The sequence below is a fragment of the Sceloporus occidentalis genome, unplaced genomic scaffold, assembly GCF_023333645.1.
Source record: "Sceloporus occidentalis isolate IW3139 unplaced genomic scaffold, rSceOcc1.0.p SCAF_5, whole genome shotgun sequence".
NCBI classification, from domain to species: Eukaryota; Metazoa; Chordata; class Lepidosauria; order Squamata; family Phrynosomatidae; genus Sceloporus; species Sceloporus occidentalis.
Window position 1 is genome coordinate 54,581,057 of NW_028316985.1, and position 19,796 is coordinate 54,600,852.

Here is a 19,796-nt window from a genome sequence, read left to right on the forward strand (position 1 = left end):
ATCGCAGCTGCACCGCATCCAAATGGTGCAGCGCAGCTGCGACATAACCATACTGTCCTACGGCACTTGTGGCATCGCAGCGGCACAGCAAACTGGAGCTGTTTCCACACGCTCCTTTTTTGACGCACAGTGGCACCGCAACATTTGGTTGCCGCGGTAACACTGCGTAGCAATGAGTGGCGGCTCCAGCCTGCCTTTTGCAGGCAGTGTGTACCGCGCCAATGTTTAATTTCTTGCTCTCTCATGCATAGCTAGTAGAAAGGCCCATTTTGTTCTTTATATAAAAAAGCTAACTTGGTATATTGACATGCTCCACTAGCTAGAAATACTGGTACTTCTGAGTAACTGACTTCTTCCTGGTCTCCTTAGTTGAGTTCCTGCTCCAAAAAAATCCCCACTTCTGTACTATAGGGTATCTTATATGAAATGCTTGGGACTATTTTTGGATTTCTTTCAGATTTTGGAATACCTGTATTTGCATATATGTGCATATTGAGATATCTTGGAAATAGGACCTAGTAGACGAAATTCATTTATGTTTCAAATACACCTTATATTCATAGCTTGGAGGTACATTTTTATAATTTTTAAAAAATATTTTAGTGCATGAAAAAGCAAAGGTGTCACTATCTTAGCCATCCATGAAGAAAATGTTGGGTTTTGGGCTATTTTGGAATTATGGATAAAGGCAAGCGGTAAACCACTACTCCTTTCACTGCCTCCAACAAAATTCCTTCTTTAGTTCCATCTGGGGCAGATCCACTGAATCAAAGGAAATTAGTTAGTCATCACTTTTATGTGACCGACTGTTTCAATGAGTCTACTCTAGATGGAATTAACAACTGGATTTAGGCCTTTTATTGTGTGCCTTATGGTGACCCTAAGGTGAAACTATCATGAAGTTGTCTGGGATAGTGTGTGTGAGATTCGCCCTTGGATGCCAGTGGGTTTCATAGCGGAGCGGGGAGCCCTAATCTCCAGTCACAGTCCAATACTTAAATCACTACACCACACTGGCCAGTGTAAACCTCTCACCCCTTGTTCTAAAAGAAAAAAACAGAAAGACTTAAGACTGCCATACTGTCTGATGATAACAGAAATTGCAGACCTTAGCATCTGTAGGAGAGCAATTTAGGAGAGAGTTCTATAAAACCTTGTATTTTTTATAGAATCTAGAAGCAGACCTACATGTTTTCAGTCAAATATAAGATTTACGACCTGACGTCTACCTAGTAATACTGATGGATATGTGACATTTGCTGAGGAGAATCAGTGGGAGGATTGCTATACCTAATCTATTCTTTTAAACAGCTACGCTCCAAGACTATAAATAAATGCATAAAAATGTCACCAGTCCGGGGAGATATCTAGAGTGGTATAAACTGTAGGGGGAAATGCAATGCTATAGGAAAATGTCAGGGTCCCTCCTCTTGTGCATGTATTCTTAGCTACAATGGCACATCCAGACTGATTTAAAAGACCAGAAAGTCCCAGAAGTTTGTTCCTGTTCTTTCCAATTTAATTTGAAGATCCATTTACTGTCTGTCCTAGTAAATTTTCTGTTAGAGACTGTTTATAACAGGTCTCAAGTTTGGTTTAACCCAGTATAAAATTACAAAGAACTGGAACAAAATCCAGGACTTTTCAATCAGTCTGGATGTGCCTTAAATGGTGCTTATGAAGACCATCCAGAAATAGTGGTTTAAGAAACCAACATTTGCTATCCACTATAGTTCTGACTTGAGTCTTGGAAGCCTAATTTATTGTAATGAATTCTTGATTATTAGTACAGCTAAGAGGAAACTGATTAACCCTGATATAGTAAAATGTTCTCAACAGGAGAAATAACCATTTCAGTCTTTGACTCTTTGCCACTAAAAAAGAAATATATGACCATATTATTCACTTGCTCCCTGCCCTCCCTGCCAAATGTAAAGGATAATGACAAGCCAAGTGGGATTTTCAAAACACATACACACAATGTCATTAAATTTATTGAGAGGTCAGTGACTCTGGATTATTAGGAAGGACTGAAAGAGCTAACTAGTCAGTATATTAAAATATAAAGCAGTAAAGAGAGAAAGACACAATCACATATCTGTATGACTGGCTTTTTACTACACTGGCAATTCAGAACATGGTTATGTGTTTAAACTTCATTGATTATACTGGATTACAGCCCATCTTTTATTGCTACATTAAGATAAAGTGCAATGTAACCGATTTTAAATTGCATCTAGTTAGATAATAAAATTCATACAGCTGTTATAAATTTACACCAAAGTAAATTTTATCTTTTGAAAAAAATGCTTAAAATCATATCAAAGGAAGAAATATATCTGCAATAATGTCCATATTCAGGATGCCATCTTATACCCTGTCTATACTGGCTGGTGAATATGTTTTGAAGCAAGTTTCATCTTGTCTGACAGCTCTATCTCACTGGATGCAGCATTGGCGCTTTATACTCAACATGTCCAAGACGGAGTGCTTCTTGTTTTCCCACCTAAGCCCACGCTTCAATACTCCTTTTCTATTTCTGTTGACAGCATCCCTATTCAGCTGGTCCAGGAAGCCCACAGTCTTGGTTTTTGACTCCTCTTTGTCATTTATCCCCTAGATCCAGACCACAGCCAAGACCTGTAGATTTTTTCTTTGCAATATTGCCAAAATCCGTCCATATCTCTCGGCTTCTGCTGCAAAGACTGATCCATGCCCTAGTGGTCTCACAACTAGATTACTGTAACTTTCTCCTGGCAGGGCTTCCTCTCTCTCACCTCCACCCATTAATTTCTGTCCAGCATTCAGCTGCACATATTATTTCACTCACTCACCATTTTGACCATGTTTCTCCTCTATTGTCATCCCTTCACTGGCTCCCCTTCCCCTTCCGCATTCAGTACAAACTTCTGTTGCTGACTTTTAAAGTCCTGCATGGTCTGGCCCCTCCTTATTTAGCTGAATTTCTTTCTCCTTATATCCCCACTCATGCCCTCCGCTCTTGTAGTCAAGGTCTCCTGTCCCAGGCTAGAATTTCCACTGCCCCTCCCGGATTCGTCCCTTCTCACTTGCTGCCCCTCACTCCTAGAACCTCCTTCCCCCACAAGCACGGCTCATCATTTCCCTAACTAGTTTTAAAACTGAATTAAAGCCCATATTGTTTAGGGAAATATTCCAAGGGAATCTGTGATGGTCATCTGGTTGTTTTTGATATTTGATTCGATAATTTATATATGATGTTTTTAACTTGCTTCCTTTTTACTCAGTTCTATCTTATAATATTATCTATTGTTTTATCTATTTGTTATTATTCTTTAGATTGTACGCCATGGGCAAGCTTTATATATTCTATTTTATTGACTTTTTGTACAGAGCTGTATACATCTACAGAGCTTCATAAATAAAGTTTAATAATAATAATAATAATAATAATGAAGTTTCTGACTGATAACTACTACACACATATTTGTAAGAGACTTTTCTTTCTCACTGGATTTTACTTTGTACGATATGCTTTATTATTATGTGATACAGGATGCAATTCTATATTCAACATCTGCCAGCTGACATGCTACAAGATCCAATGGAAGGCTTACTCTCCTGGCAGAATTCAAGCTACACTGTGGTACAACAGTCATGTAGTGAAATGAACATATTTTCAGATTCTGCTCCTAATTATTGAAGGTGGTGAAAATTAAAGAGACTACAAAGAGCTACCAAAGGATAAAATAGGTCAATCGGTAGGAGATGATCAATAGTTTTAATATAGCTAAGTACTGTACATATGACACAGGTTGGGGGGGGGTCCTGATGTCACATATGGATATGTATAAATGAAGTCTTAAATGACAATGATGTAAGAGAGGCAGAAATCATTATGAAACAGGACTGAATAAAAGCATGATTCAAGGAATACACACTGTGCTCTACAAAGCTTCTGGAAGTACTTAATGACAGTTCAGTAAATGTGGAACTAGTCTAGACATTTTTCTCATGAAGCAATAATTAGACTAGTCATATGAATTTTACCTGAGAGTAGGGTTAATTGTTTTTAGCTGTTGTTGTCCATTTTGTATGTATACCTACCAATTGCATATCAATAGTTACTATAAATCATTAAGACAGATTAAAACTTCACCATATCTGAATTTTTAGTTTAATGGTAGTTTGAATTCTTGAAAATAGAACATTGCAAACAAAACAGGAAAGCATCAGCAGTTTCGAAGATTCATTGTATGGGCCTATTAACAAATACAATTTTCTTAATGGCTCCTGTTTCTCTCACCTACTTTTTGAAGATTAATTAACCTTTGCCAGTAATTTAAGCTTATTACAATAATGGTTTTTTAAGAAGAATAGAACAAGGCAAAATGGTAAATTGTGCTAGGACATCACTGCTATAATTGATCAGTGCTCCTGCACTAAACTACAAACTCTATGGCCCTAATGTTGCTACAAATTCAGGCAACTCACATATAACAACTGGTATCCCTGTATATGCATACCTAATGTCTGCAAAAGAGCCATTTAAACATTTGCCTAGTTCAATACTATTCAGACTGCTTTTGCATGTACATGGGTTTCTACAAGTCGCCCAGAAGTCTGACACTCTTACTAAACTGAAATTGCTTTTCCTTTTCAAATTATTATTCCCTCCAATTTTTCTCAAAATATTTATTTGCTTTTCATTAAATCTGCTCTGTTTTCTTTTCCTGTCCCCCAACTTCCTTCCTATTGTAAAGCTAATTTTACATCTTCTGCTCATTAGAGCACATAGCTATGGACTCTATTAATTATAAGCACTTCCATGAATTTGGCTACCCAGTACTCAGTGACATGAAATTTTAAGTAAAGGAGGACTATAATTAATACCATTTCCTTATTTAAATCAATAATCACTGCATCCTTTATAAATAATATTAAATGTAATGAAAGAAAACTAAATTGGGATCTTGGGTCTGTTTTAAATTTAAATGTCATATTAAGAGAGGCAAAGTAAACTCTGAGGCTGTGTTTGCATGTTTGTTATCATTTTTCATCATGAAGATTAAAAGAGAAGTGAAGCTAGAGTTCAGTTACTGGCTGAAACTCATGGCTACATTTCCTTTTCATCATGTTGGTATAAATACGTAAGGCCATTAACCACAGAAGAATTAACAGCATTTATGATTATGTGGTTAAAATCCTTTCAAAAGCAAGTTTGTTTTAAATGGATAATTATCTTCCAAGGGAACATATTTTCTGTTTGAACAAGAAACAGGAAGGAAAGAAATCCAAAAGTTTAAGCTAAAATTTCATCAGTATGCATTCTACAAACAGAAATTCTACCCTTTTCTATCTAATATTCTGACTCCTGCAATGTTGAGTGGATGCAGTTTTGGGATCATGTCCCCTGATCCTAGCCTTAGTAGCTTAGTGATTCAAAGCAAGACCTCTTTCACTTTTAAGCATCCACTGGGCTAAATGCACACAAACTTCAGTATGAAAGTGTGTACTGCTTTTCTGTTATAATGTTTTTATCCTGATGCAGAAACAGCAGGATGGTCAGCAACATCATAATATCTACTTAAGAAAACCTCTGGAAACAATTAGGAAAAATTGTGTGTTGAATGCATCAACACATGATCAAGTTCTTTATTAAAAACACACAGAGATGGGCAAAATGCAACCTAAAAGCTGGAGGAGGACCTTGGGACATATAAGTGTGGCTCCAAAAGCCAACTGGAAGCCCCTCAAAGTCTGAAGACCCCCAAAGTTTTTTTTATATATAAATAGGACTTATTTTTTAGTTTTTTCTTATTTGCTTAAAAACTGGCCCAAAGCCTTCAAAGTATATGAAAATGTGCCTTTTGTTTCCATAACTCTCAAAGCCTCCCCCCCCAATATCTTCTCAGAAGATGTATAAAAGCAGTCAAAATCAACCCAAATGGTGGTCAGAAGTGACATGTCACTCTAGGTGCACTGAAATGCATTGGTTCAGCCTGGCAGGCAGGTAGAGGAGGAGAGAATGGCTCCTGTCCTCTGCCTAGTTGACCATAATCAGAAATATAGATAATGACCATGGTAAATAATTTATCTTTTATCACATGATGAACTTCAGTAACCCTACATTCTCTACTTGTCAGACCAACAATGTGAATTACAGTAAAAAAAATGTGAAAGAAATAAATGTCTGTTTTCACACAGGAATCTTATAAAGAAAATATAAGTTTCAAAAGTTGTCAGATTCCAGGGCACAGTCTGATGCTCATGATACAGCCACTTTTACCTTCTCAAAATTAAAAGAGAAGCCTTAATAAGCCAAGAGGGGTACAATGGTACTGATGCCTATTAAACGTTCTGTTAAACTTAATGGTAAATACAGCAAATGAAGAGAAATTTGATTTGGCTGAGTTAAGTTTAACTTTTTGTAGTCAGCCAGTTGTAGTGGATTGGAGAAAAAATGTTACACAATAAGGAATATAATCCTTCTGCACATAAACTCTGCAGAATCCAGTAGGTCTTAAATGTAGCTGAAAATGCACAGTGCTGCATCACACATCCATCAGGATGGTTGGAGGAAGGAGACTTTGTACAAAGATGCACAACTGAGGCAGGTGCAGGGCCAATTTTCTGCCCAGGCACCTTCCACCAGGTTGCCCAGACTTTGCAAACAAACCATACCAAACCACTGGCTCCACAAAATGGATATGGGTGTGTGAAAACTATTTAAATGTAAATAAACTTTTCTAGAACCTTCCAGAAGCTTGGAAAGATATAAAAAAACTAATCTGGGGAGCTTTGTAGAGGTTGGCAGTGGGAACAGATGGGGATCCAGAACTGCACTTTGCCAACCACTGCCTTACTTAGAAAGAAGGCATATTGAACTTCAGTATGTTGTAGATAATGTTGCCCACTCACTTTTGGCAGTTCTGCAAGATAAGGGTACCTGATAAACATTTTACTACCAATCATTAAAGGAGTAAAATGGGGCAAGGACATACTTTATATTAGGATAATTTAAAAACTGTTTCTTTCTGTCTCCACCTCCCACTGTTCTACTTATTTTCTCTTTTTATCCTCATATTGTTTTATATTCTCTTTACGTTTTGCTTCTAGAATGTATGCTGTAAACAATAATGTCATTAAAAAAATAAGGGCAGGCGAGTCATTCCTTGTAATTGAGAAGTCAATTCTCAGATTCACTCTTTGATAAAGGAATCATTCTACAAAAAATGGGCTATAAAACTAAAAAAAATAATCTACTATGCCTACACAATAAGCATTTTTTCAAAAGGAATTAATCTTAGCTTGGCAGCACTAAATACTGAGCTACATATACACACACTGTAGGAATTATCTAATAAGCTAGGCAATGTCTACCAGGGCCAACCACTTCCGTTTGGAAAGTTTTAACGTGTACTTTTCTCAGTTTTTCAAAATGTATTTAGGGAGGGAGTAAAACAGGTACACATTAATTTTTGAAATGTTTAAGCTGCCAAAAGGTTAGTATTATGTGATATCATCAATAAAAATATCTTGTACCAAAGGCATCTTGTAAGTACTTTTGAGACTAACTGAAAGAAAGATGTTGGTATGATGAGCTTTTGTAGACTTCAAACTACTTCCTCAGAAGCATGTTACATCTTTTCTGTCATTTAGAGCCTGTGCAGACAGCCCCAAAGGGGCAGCATGCAGCCACCTCTGTTTCAGCCAGATCAGGACCATGGAAACCGCATGCTGCAGTCCCAATCTGGCCTTTGCAGGACGCAAAAAGGAGCCGCAAAAAGACACTACACCCTGAGTACACCCCCAAGCTGGCCCAACCAGCCAGTCTGAACAGCCCCTTAGTCTCAAAGGTACTACAAAGATCCCTTTGCAAACTGGTTTTCCAGACAAAAGAATGGCTGTTTTTGAAATATAACTTTCCAAGATGTGAATACAATGGTGTGGCCACAAATAATATGTGTGCTTGTTATCACAGGCTGCTATGGCTACTGAAAGGCACTCATGCAGGTTAGGAATGTGATACATACAACCTTATAATTCAGCATAATATGAAAACAGCATGTTTGTATAACTGACCCCTTTTGGTCCTTAAAACAATCCAGCTGCCACATTGGACAAGGAGAAAGAATTTGTGTAATCTAACTAAATGGTGGAAATGTAAAACTGAATTGTTTCAAGGACTTTTTTTAAACCTGCAATAACACTTGGTTAAATATATATTATTATGTTTATGCTACCCAGGTGGAAGAACAGCAATCCCTATTCCACCAACTGTATGATTACTTCTCATTAAAGAGCTAGCTCTTGTATAATGCTATGCCATCTATATAAGAGCTACAGGTAAAGAATTTACAAGGAATTACAGTTATAATTTACTACAAGAGATTCAATCAAAATGAAAAGAAAAGCACAGAATAGAAAATAGCTGGCAAAGCTTGCACGTCTGTGGATTTGCGTACTTATTTAGTCATAGCTGAAGTATGCCTGTTCCTATCTGGGTCCAAACTTAGTACCCCAAAACGGGTCTGTGGTGCTCCCCGTTTTCTTACTTTCACTCTTTTTTGTTTGTTTTTACTTCTGGGGTACTAGCACTAGTACCTCAGAAAGCCCTCTCTCAATTCTCTCTCTCTCTCTTTTAACCTCAGGTGTCTTGGCAGAGTCCTTAAAATTCTCTTGTTTTCTCACTTCTAGAATTTCAAGAGCAGTGCTTCAAAAAACCCTCTCCTGTTTTCCACCAGTATGATACCTGGGGTTGCCCAAATCTGCATCTACTCTACCCAAAAGGGATCTCCTATGTTCCCATATCCCCCTGTTATGAAACCTCAGGAATCTGGCCAGCTGTATTTCAAAGTGCCCTCTCCCATTTTGCTGCCCTTTTACTAATTTCAGGGCTTTTTTTAGCCCTGCCTTTTTATATATCTTTTTTTCCTGCCTCACAAATTTTAGAAGTGTCTCAAAGAGATTCTTTTATAAATATTTCTCAATGAGTTGTGATACACCACATTCTTATGTATCTAGGAAATCCCCTGAAATTGGAATTTCATCTTGGGGACTCAAGTTTGGCAACAACTGGCATGTCAGACCGTTTTTTGTTCATTTTGTTTCTAGCAAACATCATATTTGGAATGTAGATCTGGAACCTGTTACTGTAACTTAGGCTGCAGAATTACTGTATATACTCATGTATAAGTCTAGAAATTTAGGTCAAAACTGATCCAAAATCATGAGTCGATTTATCCATGGGTCAATGTGAGTATTGCACTTTAACTCTTATTTTAAAAAGAACCATCCCTTGGTGAAAGGCAAGAATGTAACTTGTACTGGAAGCACTGATCTCCTCTATTCTCTCATTCACCCGGCCTTTAGTGTGAGCACAAATAGTTATGCCTGCTGGAATTTTGTACATTCTTTGGCACTGTTGTCCTTTGCTTCATCCTTTACATAATTTGTTAGATTTCCCTAAGTTTCACCCTCGACTTATCCATGGGTCATATCAAAATCCATAATTATGGTCACAGAAATGTGCCTCTGACTTATACATGAGGTCAACATATACTCGAGTATATACGGTAATAAGGTTTGAAACTATATTAACGTCCATGGCTCCCTTCTATGGAATCCTGGGATTTGTAGTTTTCTGAGGCACTGGTACCCTTTGGCAGAGAAGGCTAAAGACCTTGTAAAACTACAAATTCCAGGATTCCATAGTGTTGAACCATGGCAGTCAAAGTGATGTCAAACTGTGGCGCGTTCCACATGCGCAAAAAGTACGTGCTCGGCACGTACTAGGGTTAGGAAGGGGCGTATGTACAAAATGGCAGCACCCATTCTACATGGGCGCCGCCATTTTGTCGTAGCAGACGCTTAGCATTCGCCCATCTCAGTGCCATTATGACACCGCAAGTGCGCCATTGGCACCTTGCGGCGTCATAAGGGCACCACAAGAAGAAGCTGCATTTTGCAGCTTCTTTTTGTTGCGCGGAGGAGTCACACGGTTTGGACGCTGGGGCTCCTCCACGCAACAAATGAGGGCGGCAGGAGACCACCCTTTTTGGGAGGTCTTTAAACCACCTGTATTATTTCTACAGTGCCGATTAAACCTTAGACAACAACCAAATTCACCCTGCAATGTTTGAGGTATCTAGGATGGTATTCCAATGAGTTAGGGCTGTCACAGACAGGCAGACACACAGATGTTCTCTTTTATTATAATATATGTACAGATATTAAAATATTAATGGGATGGGCTCCCCCATTAATCCTAACCCTGGTTTTTGAGTGCATGTTCTGAATCCCTTACTGGAAGAAGAGAATGGAAAATTAAATATCATAAATATTGGGAGAAAGTTTTAAGGCCTACTCTGGGAAACAATACAAGCTTGATTATAATATACTGGCAATAAATCCCTATTAGAAACATGAAATAAAGCTTTGTGCAGACAGTTCATCAGTGCCACCCCACTGTGTACAGACTTTTAATCTCTTACATGACAACTGGATGTGCTACTCATGAGAAACACTGTGCATAGTGTTACAGCTCGTTACAGATTATATATATATATATATATATATATATATATATATGCATGCGCCCTGGTATTTTTTCTTCTATTAATAGAAAATATGATGGGACAAATGGGTAATGAATCTTCAAAGTTTTGTATGTCATTGTTTCATATTTTTAAAAATCTTTTAATGATATGCGATGGTTTGAGGCACCAACACGGACTCATACAATATAATCCATGTATTTTTCCATGTTCAAAGAACTTCTCTTTCATGACTTGAGTTGAAATATGCATTAAATTAAAACAAAAAAGAAAAAAATGAACCAGAAATAAATACTGAAGGTAGTTTCTGGACACTATAACATCTTAAAGCAATGGAAGCCAAAGGATGGATAAATTTCACTGATATATGTTCCAGAACATAACAAATCATCTCCCTATTTTAAGAGATCTTTGACTACAACCTTTCTTTCCTTCTGAACTTTCAGACCAGATCTTATTGTAAAGCAGTTCAGAAGAAGGCAGACAGATTCTCAGAACTTTGACATATAGCTATATAAGGTTTTGCCAACAACAGTATTCACGTTATTCACCAACACATTTTTTTCTTGGAAATTATATGAAGAATTACACAGATGCAACATTGATATTAAGAAAGTAATTAGCATGCATAAAAAATAGACAGGGGATCAAGCAGAACTGAGCCAATAATGGGCTGCTATTAGCCCACAAAAATGATATTCCATTACCTCATCTGAAAGTATTCATATTTAAACATATGTATATTAACTTATTTTACATAATTAACATCATGTGGTATTTGGCTGTTAAGTCAAACTTTTAAAACTTGAATGAAATTTTCTGAATTAAACCTCTGCTATTTAATGTCTCTGTGTGTGCATGTGTACCACTAAGTCACCTGCCAACTTATGGCAACCCCACACATTGCATAGGCAAATAATATTCAGAGGTGGTTTTTCCAGTTCCTGCCTCTAAAATATAGCCTACAACAGCTGGTATTCATTGGCAGTCTCCCATACAAATGCTAACCAAGGCTGTCCCTGTTTGAAGACCGCCCGGATTGGTTCGCCACAGGGCGGTATGTAAATAAAATTTATTATTATTAGTAATGCCTCCAAAGCCCCCTTTTCTTTAGAACTGAAGTTGCAGTGGTTTATTGGTTGGTATTATTTTGTTTAATTTACTGTTATTTTAACTAGTTATTGTGGTTTTAAATTAGATATGTTGTTTAATAACTTTTTAAGGGGGGAGGGAATATATACTGTTTTTATGCTGTATGTTATTTTAATGTTGTAAACCGCCCGGATTGGTTCGCCACAGGGCGGTATATAAATAAAATTTATTATTATTATTATTATTATTATTATTATTATTAAGATCAGATGGGATCTGGTACCTTTGGGGTATTTAGGCCCTGTCCTCTTGATACTCGTTCTGATATTTAATACAATTTATCAATTACATTGTGACTGACATCTAACACAGTAGACACATTTGCCCAACATGTCTTAAACAGGATATTGAAGCTTGCACATGATATTACTTCTACATTACAAGCAACACAGAAAACTTATTCTTATTTTTAATTCCTATCTCTTCCGCCAATACATGCAATGTGAACACATTTTAGGATGGTCACCATGAATTTATATAAATGACATGTTTAAAGTAAAACACGAGAGTTCTTATGGCTTGCATATCTCTGTTAAACAGATTTCCTGCATGGCAGGGGGTTGGACTGGATGGCCCTTGTGGTCTCTTCTGATTCTATGATAATCTGCCAATAAGTAGTAGTTGACTTAAAACCTTGGTGCTCACCCCGGACATCATTGGCTTGGGCCCAGGGTACTTGGAGGACCGCCTCTCCCCATATAATCCGCCCCGCACACTCAGGTCATCTGGGAAGAGTTTGTTGAGGATCCCAACAACGAGATATGTGTCAACCTCACAAAGGGCCTTTTCCATCTCGGCCCCTGGGATCTGGAACACCTTTCCCGAGGAACTCCGCTCCACCACCTCCCTGGACCTCTTCAAAAAGAGACTTAAGACCTTCCTGTTTCGGCAAGCCTTCCCCGATGTCCTTTGATGCTGGGACTCCCCCCCTATATGTACAACATTATCGAGCGTATCAGCTGGCCTGGTTTTGATGTATGGTTTTAATGTGTATTTTTGGAATGTTGTTATAAGTTTTATTTATGTATTGCAATTTTTATCCTGTATTTTGTATTTGTCATTGCAATTTTTACTGTACATCACTATGATCAACACGGAATAGCGGTCTATAAATAAAACTTATTATTATTATTATTATTATTATTATTATTATTCCTCCAGCTGAGAGAGGAAAGAGGGACCCTGCGCTCGCCTCCTTCTCCTCCCACAATTCTAATAATTTAATTTATTTCGCTCTGACAGGAAAGTTTATTGTTGTTAATACTAGTGGAAGTATAGGGATAATGGTTTTTAATAGTTATCTATTATCATTGTTTTATACCGTGTTATGATTTTTGCTGTCAGGAGAGAGTTGTTCGTTAAATTGATATGTTGTGTTTTAATTATTATTATATTATTGTATTTTGGATTCTGTATCTCGTATTGTTATGTCTAGTACCTTGGATTATGTTTACTTTAAAACTGTAAATTATCTAATTATTGCTTATTTCAAGATTGGGATGGTGGTGTAAAGGAATTAATTTGCATTTTTGATTTATTTGTTATGTTACTTTCTATGTATTTTACATTGTATTTAATAAACATTTGTATTGCTAATTTTTATTGAACCTGTTAATTGTTATGCATTTTTGCTACTGTTGTAACCCGCCCCGATTCTACATGATTGGGTGGGCTATAAATAAATCCTATTATTATTATTATTATTATTATTATTATTATTTTGTTAAATTTGTTTTAGAAAATCTCCAAAAGAGACAAAATTGAATAAAACACCTGCCTGATCTTAACTACTATATATCTGCAAGCTCTCACTAGCAACAGGTTTCACCTGGAAATCATATTTCTCAAAAATGACCAACTCCAGCTGTTGGAAAAGCTGTGAGATGTTGTGTAATGATCACAAGCATTCTAATTCATCAGTGGTAAGCTACAGAAGGACTTGTAGCAAAACTGGCAGTGTATGGAGACTTTCAGGATTAGCTTCTTATTTGTCCTGTGTCTTGCATCTTATTCTGGTTATTCACATCATGAGACACAGGATGGGGCATATCTGAGCATACACGGAGAAATCTGTTGAGCAGACATGGAATTCATGCAGCCCTCTAGATGTTTTTGGACTGCAAACCCCAGTATTCTTCACCACTGGCTATTCTGACTGGTGCTCATGGAACTTGCAGTTCAACATCTGGAGGACCACATGATTCTAACCCAATGTAGAATCATGTGGCCAAATACAGAACACATGACAGAAGATGCAGACAAATGATAATGAATGAAATCAATACAAAACAATTGTTGTTGTTGTAAATTCTACAGGATTCTAATTTACAACAATTCCAACTTCAGTAAACTACTTTAAACAGGTATAGCTTACAAACAGCAAGAAATCCAGTCATCTTCAAAAAGACTGCATCTCATTTTCTTTTTTTATTATTATTAAATCTTCAACTGTTACATTTAACGGACTTCATTTATCGCTTGCATATCTCTGTTAAACTGAGTATAAACTCAGACTGAAAAATCAGGAAGCCTTTTCCATCCTAGTGTCAATGTTTAACTGTACTCTCCACAAGGCTAACCCACTGGCATAGGTGAATTTGAGAGTAAGCTGACAGGGATACACTAAAAGTACCTATCTCTGAAATTCTGAAGTATAAGGCCATTTGCTTTCATTTAGACACACATTTTATATTGATATCTGCCTTCATCTATAAATGTCCTGTATGTTTCAAAATAAAAAAGAGAACTATTTAAAGAAGGAAATGTGCAGATACAGGTACTTAATTGTAAGCCGCCTCGATTGTCTTTTTGACAGAGAGGTGGGATAAAAATAAAGCTTTTATTATTTATTTTATTATTACTATGTCAGTCTTCTAATATGGTTTATCTAATAACAATATCTAAATAATAAAGTACAGTACTTATCATTTTTCATGTTACCATTATTATGCAAATTTCTTATTACATACCAGCATTATAAGTATTGAGACAATTGAAAAGTGTAGTAGTTATATTAGGAATTGTAAGTACCTGTTGTTTCCAAGCCCAGAATCTTTGGTTTTGACATCAAGGTCATAAATGAAATGTTCTTGGGAGATCCCTACAATATTGACTGCAGTTTCATTTCCCATGATGGTGATAACAGGATAACCCATCTGGAGTGTCCACTGATCCATTACTACTTGGATATTCACAAACTTCCCAACCTTTTTAAGTGCCTTTGAAACAAAACAAAAACAATAAGAATATAAAATCTCATTTAACATGCTGATAAATACCAACAATGCTATCTCTTACAGAGGAAAAGAAGAATTTATTCACAAATTTGCACAGTATGTTCTATGTAGACACATTAGTCTAAGTTTGTTTTGAGCAGATTTAAAGATATACAATTATAAGACATATAACTAAATTAATTCCAAATGAATGGATATGATTAATATCCCCTTATACTATCTTTAAACAATAAAAACTGTAACAGTAACTGTAGCGAAGGTGTAAAAAATTATTTTTTGTTTTCTTAATCATCAATACCAGAGGAGAAATAGAAAGTAAAGATTTTTAACTGATATTAGCTGCAAGATCATTAGGTGCAAATATATAGAAAACAACACAGGAGTACAATTCTGACAATGTCAAGCACCGATTTTAAGGTTATTCTAACTATTTAAACCTTAGTTTAAGTTGTAACCATGACTAGCCTTAACTGCCCTTATGCTAACTATTCCTTGAAAATGTAAAAATTAAATGCAGTAAAAGTAACAAAAGGAAAGTCCCCCAAAGGAGGTATACAATTCTGTACTTCTTTCCTGATCTCTAAACTATGGTTAGTACAATCTCAAAACATACCCCCAAAACATGTCCTGATCATTATAGTGGAAGTTTATGGGTTACCAGTGTTACCAAGTCAGTGTGTATAGACATTTCTTTACCATTTTTTCCTCATGTAAGACATATCTTTTATAGCAAGTAACATTTATAATACATGTGTGTCTCTGCCCTAAGTAACCAGGAGTGGCTGACTAGAGCTGGATTAGAGCATAGATGGCCATCTATGAAGCATTGAACAGTATTGTCTGGCAACAGAGAATTATTAGATTATAATGTAATTAGTTTTCTCTATATAATGTAGTCAAAGAGTCAAATTGACTGCCTGGTGGGTGATATAACCCTATGAAATATATGAAGATGTTGGAGGTAGGGTACCATCATTCCAGACCTCCCATTTCAAAGCTATATCTTTTACATTAAAGAAAAAATAACACTCACAGAATTTTGATGCAGAAGTAGTTATGCCATATTTGGGAGAAAGGGATTATCTGTACTCTTTTTTTGATGCATTACATCAAGTTATAATCACCACATTTAATCTATATACAATCACTAGCTCTAGATTTGTTGTTGACTAGATCAAATCAGAAGCAGTTTCCCTTCTAGTAAGTTTTGCTTCTAAGAAAAAAATATAGCAGTAACAAACCATACTTGCCTACAAGGTATATTAAAGTGGTTTACCTCTGACAGAGTGTTCCATAGGTCTTTTCTAGCAGCATTGCCATACTTATGAATTGTTAAGTAATCCTATAAAACATATATAAAGCAATCATTATTATACAAAAGTAAAGTCCTTCCAAGCCAACCTACTGAGGTCCATTCATATCATAACTAAAATTAGTTGCATGTTTTATCTGTCTATTTTCAGCATAAATAAGAACACAAATATTTCCTAAAGACAGTTTTCAACATGTAAATAATGGTGGTAAGAAACAACTTTCCACAACATTAATCTATAAAAGGAGTTCCTGTACTCTGATTCCCCTGCTCTCCAATTCATTCTCTGATTTACATTTTTAAACTGTTTTTTAAACATGTGCATCCTTTCTGCATGTGTTTCCAGCAAATCATGCCATTAACAGGAAAGACTCCAGAGCTAAGTGCTACTTGTCATTTTAGCAGACTATCTTGTGGTTAATGTCAATAACCCACAGACTCATCTGGATCAGTTATTAAATATTTAAACAAGAAGTAAACTATTCAAACCACAGACTAATGCTTAATGAGGTTTTGTAGGTATGTGTCTTCCCTTTTGATTAAACATAAATATATAATTCCATCAAACCATGTGGTACATAATCTAGTTTGAAGCCTTTAAACAGGCTTATTTGCACACAATAGCTATCATGTGCTAATTCAGCCAGCAGTCTTTCAAGGAATGTAATTAAGACATTGGAGAAGCTAATTTTTAAGTTATCTCTTTGGTCAGGTATGAGGAATAAAAGGAATTTCAGAAGTTAACTATCATTCTTACAGTCCCACTGGACTCCAGAACTGGATTGTCCTCAGCCATGCTGTAAGATCATTTAGTAGTGATCACTTTCTTGATCTAGACTGGTTTTCATCAGGCTTGGGCCCAAGACTGATGGGCCGAAAGGGACGTGGCAGCAGCGATACTAAGGTTAGGGACCGTGAACCAACCGCACGGTCCCAAACCCTAGTACGCGTGGGTAGCGGCCCGATTGTGGCCTCCCATCCACACGGGGGCTGCCATCGTTACATAAGAGATGCGCAGCATCCACATGTCACTGTGCATCACTTACGTCACATTTTTTCCAGGTTCTTCTTTACTCCGGGGGGGGGGATGCCACATGGTTTGGCGGCTGTGGCTTCCCTCCAGCAGGCCGCCCTTTTGGGCTGGTCTGTCCCGGGCCTTGAGTACCCATAAACCAGAAACAGGCAACTTGTAGCCCTCTAGATGCTGATGAACTCCAACTGCTATCTAGCCAAGAGAGTTGGCCAATGGTTAAGGATGATTTGTATTCCAGCAGCATATAAAAACCAGAGGATCTTTCACCTGCCATTAATGAGATCTACAGAAAAGTAATGTATTGCACTTGGAAATTAAATCAGAATATATTAAAATGCATTTTATTTATCAAGTACACATTAGGACCCTCCCCTGTATCTAAATGTTCATCACTTTACATTAGGTAAACAGTAGGAGATAAATCTTCATTCACAGCAAGAAGATAAAACTGGGGAAATTGTGCCAACTGTATGCTCTCCACACCATGTGAACTAGGCACTTCAGTAATAATTACCATTTATGAACCAAACTTTCTGATGTAGAAATTGTAAGCGCCTGTGACAGATTTAACTTTCTCTCTGCCAACTCATTGTACAAGAAGCAGCAACTCCCATATAATCACATATTAGAAAAGCTAAATGAGAACACTGAGTCACTTAACTACAATGCGTAATTTTAACAATGACATGAAAATAAGTGTTAGAAAAGACAGCACCCTATATGCTCTTCTAACTTACTGTGCTGCTAGCTATCTAAAAATAAACAACCATACAATTCAGTATGACATTCAGTGCCTTCTCCAGGAGAGGTAGCTGCCTTTGAAATTATAAAACAATTACAAGGAACATATAAACAAGTTGGGGTTCCCAGGTCAGTCTCACTTCTCTTGTACAAGATGCTGGAATTGATTTTGATCTCACAGAAACTGCTGAAGAAGATGGGTTGATGAACAGAAGTGTTTCTCCCCTTTGGGGGGGGGGGGAGATAATATTGGTTTGTTTTCTCATCCTCATGTTCTCACTTACCAACAGATTGTTATTTTCCATATGAAACTGTAGTTGAGATGGTAGAACTAGAAAACCTATGGCAGTATGGAAATCTATAGTGTGGTCCTCACTAATCACTATTCTAAAATAGAATAGACAGTGCACTGCCAAGAAAAAGTTTTTCAAATTGGAAGATGACCATCTACCCACATAGTTCCATTACTGGACAACTGAATGAACAGCATCTCATAAAAATTCCACTTCCAAATCACTATTTGGCTTTGTTATATGGATTTCCACAGGTCAGAGGTTCACAAACTTTCTCAGTTCTTAGCAATGTGTCCTAACAACTTACATGCCTTCCAACAGATGAAAACTAGGACCATCACCCTCTTTCCTCTCCTGGATGTAGTGACTGCTCTCGAAGCAGTCACCACCATTGTTGTTTTTGTCATAGTTCCAAGTCTCCCACCACTGCCATTTCCTCATCCACTTCCCCTCTAAGCCCTTCCCAAGCATCAGCTGTTGTTCCTTGACCACCCAACTGCTCACCTGTGGACTGATGCAGAGCTGGGCTAGAGCAGCAGCACCACCACCAGCTGGGATAATTCCTCCTGAGGCTACAGTAAGAGGCTGCAGCTTGGCATGCTTGGTCAAGGCTTAGCTATGTCAGGTTGAAACACAGAAGGGGAGGCCAGTAACATGGATCTTAGCAACATGTTGTTGCTTCTGCACAGCAGTGACCATGGAGAAGGAGGAGCTTTCTACTCTTCCTCAACCTCCTCTTAAGGAGCAAGGCAAGAGAGGAGCCTGCTACAAATGGACTGCTGCTGTTGCCTCACTCACCCCTTTGGCTGTTCACCACAACTGAACTAGCACTGAGAAGGGCTGTGGTGCTGACGGTAACATCACTAGGAGCAGGTCGCTAGTTGCTCGCATCTTGCCTCATACCCATAAGAGGAGAAGGAATAAGCAGTGGCTTCCATCCTGATGGTCGGAGCTTCAGTGAACTGTCCCTTAGCAACATGTTATTGCTGATGTGCACCAGGGATGTCTTCCTCTTCTGGGTGTATTGGTGAGATGAGAGCAGTCTCAGGCTTGCTTCTAGTTCCACTGCTCCTGCCTTCATCACCAAAGCCTCCTAGGCTCAGTGCAAAGTCCATGAGTAGGTGAGCAGTGATAGAATTAGCGCTTAGCCAAGGGTGTGTATAGTGGTGATGGCACTGGTGGCAGTCCTTTTAGCTGCAGGGTCCAGCCCACTCCTAGCTCATCTCACTCCCCAGGAGAAGGAGAAGGCCACTGCTGTGTAGCACCAGCATCATGCTGCTATGGGACAAGTCACTGTCCTACTTTTCTTCACTTGTGTTTCCTCCACCCAGAAGAGCTCAACTGGTGAAAACAAAGGAGGGGAGGTGGAGTAAAATATTCCATAGTGTCCCTGTGAGTTTTGTGCAGAGCCCTGGGGTGTTGCAGGGTTCGGCTTGGGAACTCTTCCCATAGTCGCTGCTGAGAATCTGTTGCAGTGTAAGATCAGATAAA

The 19,796-nt window shown here is 37.6% G+C and overlaps 1 protein-coding gene across 1 annotated transcript in view; it reads right to left on the reverse strand.

Annotated features, from left to right (window-relative positions):
- Positions 1 to 19,796, reverse strand: part of LOC149312169 (thyrotropin-releasing hormone-degrading ectoenzyme-like) — a 298,564-nt gene that overhangs the window by 69,317 nt on the left and 209,451 nt on the right. Inside the window, exons 9-10 of the mRNA XM_089524096.1 lie at positions 16,203 to 16,268; positions 14,721 to 14,908 (exon numbers count right to left, since the gene is read on the reverse strand). Of these exons, the coding sequence (XP_089380222.1) occupies positions 14,721 to 14,908; positions 16,203 to 16,268 (254 nt within the window). The remainder of the gene's footprint in view (positions 1 to 14,720; positions 14,909 to 16,202; positions 16,269 to 19,796) is intronic.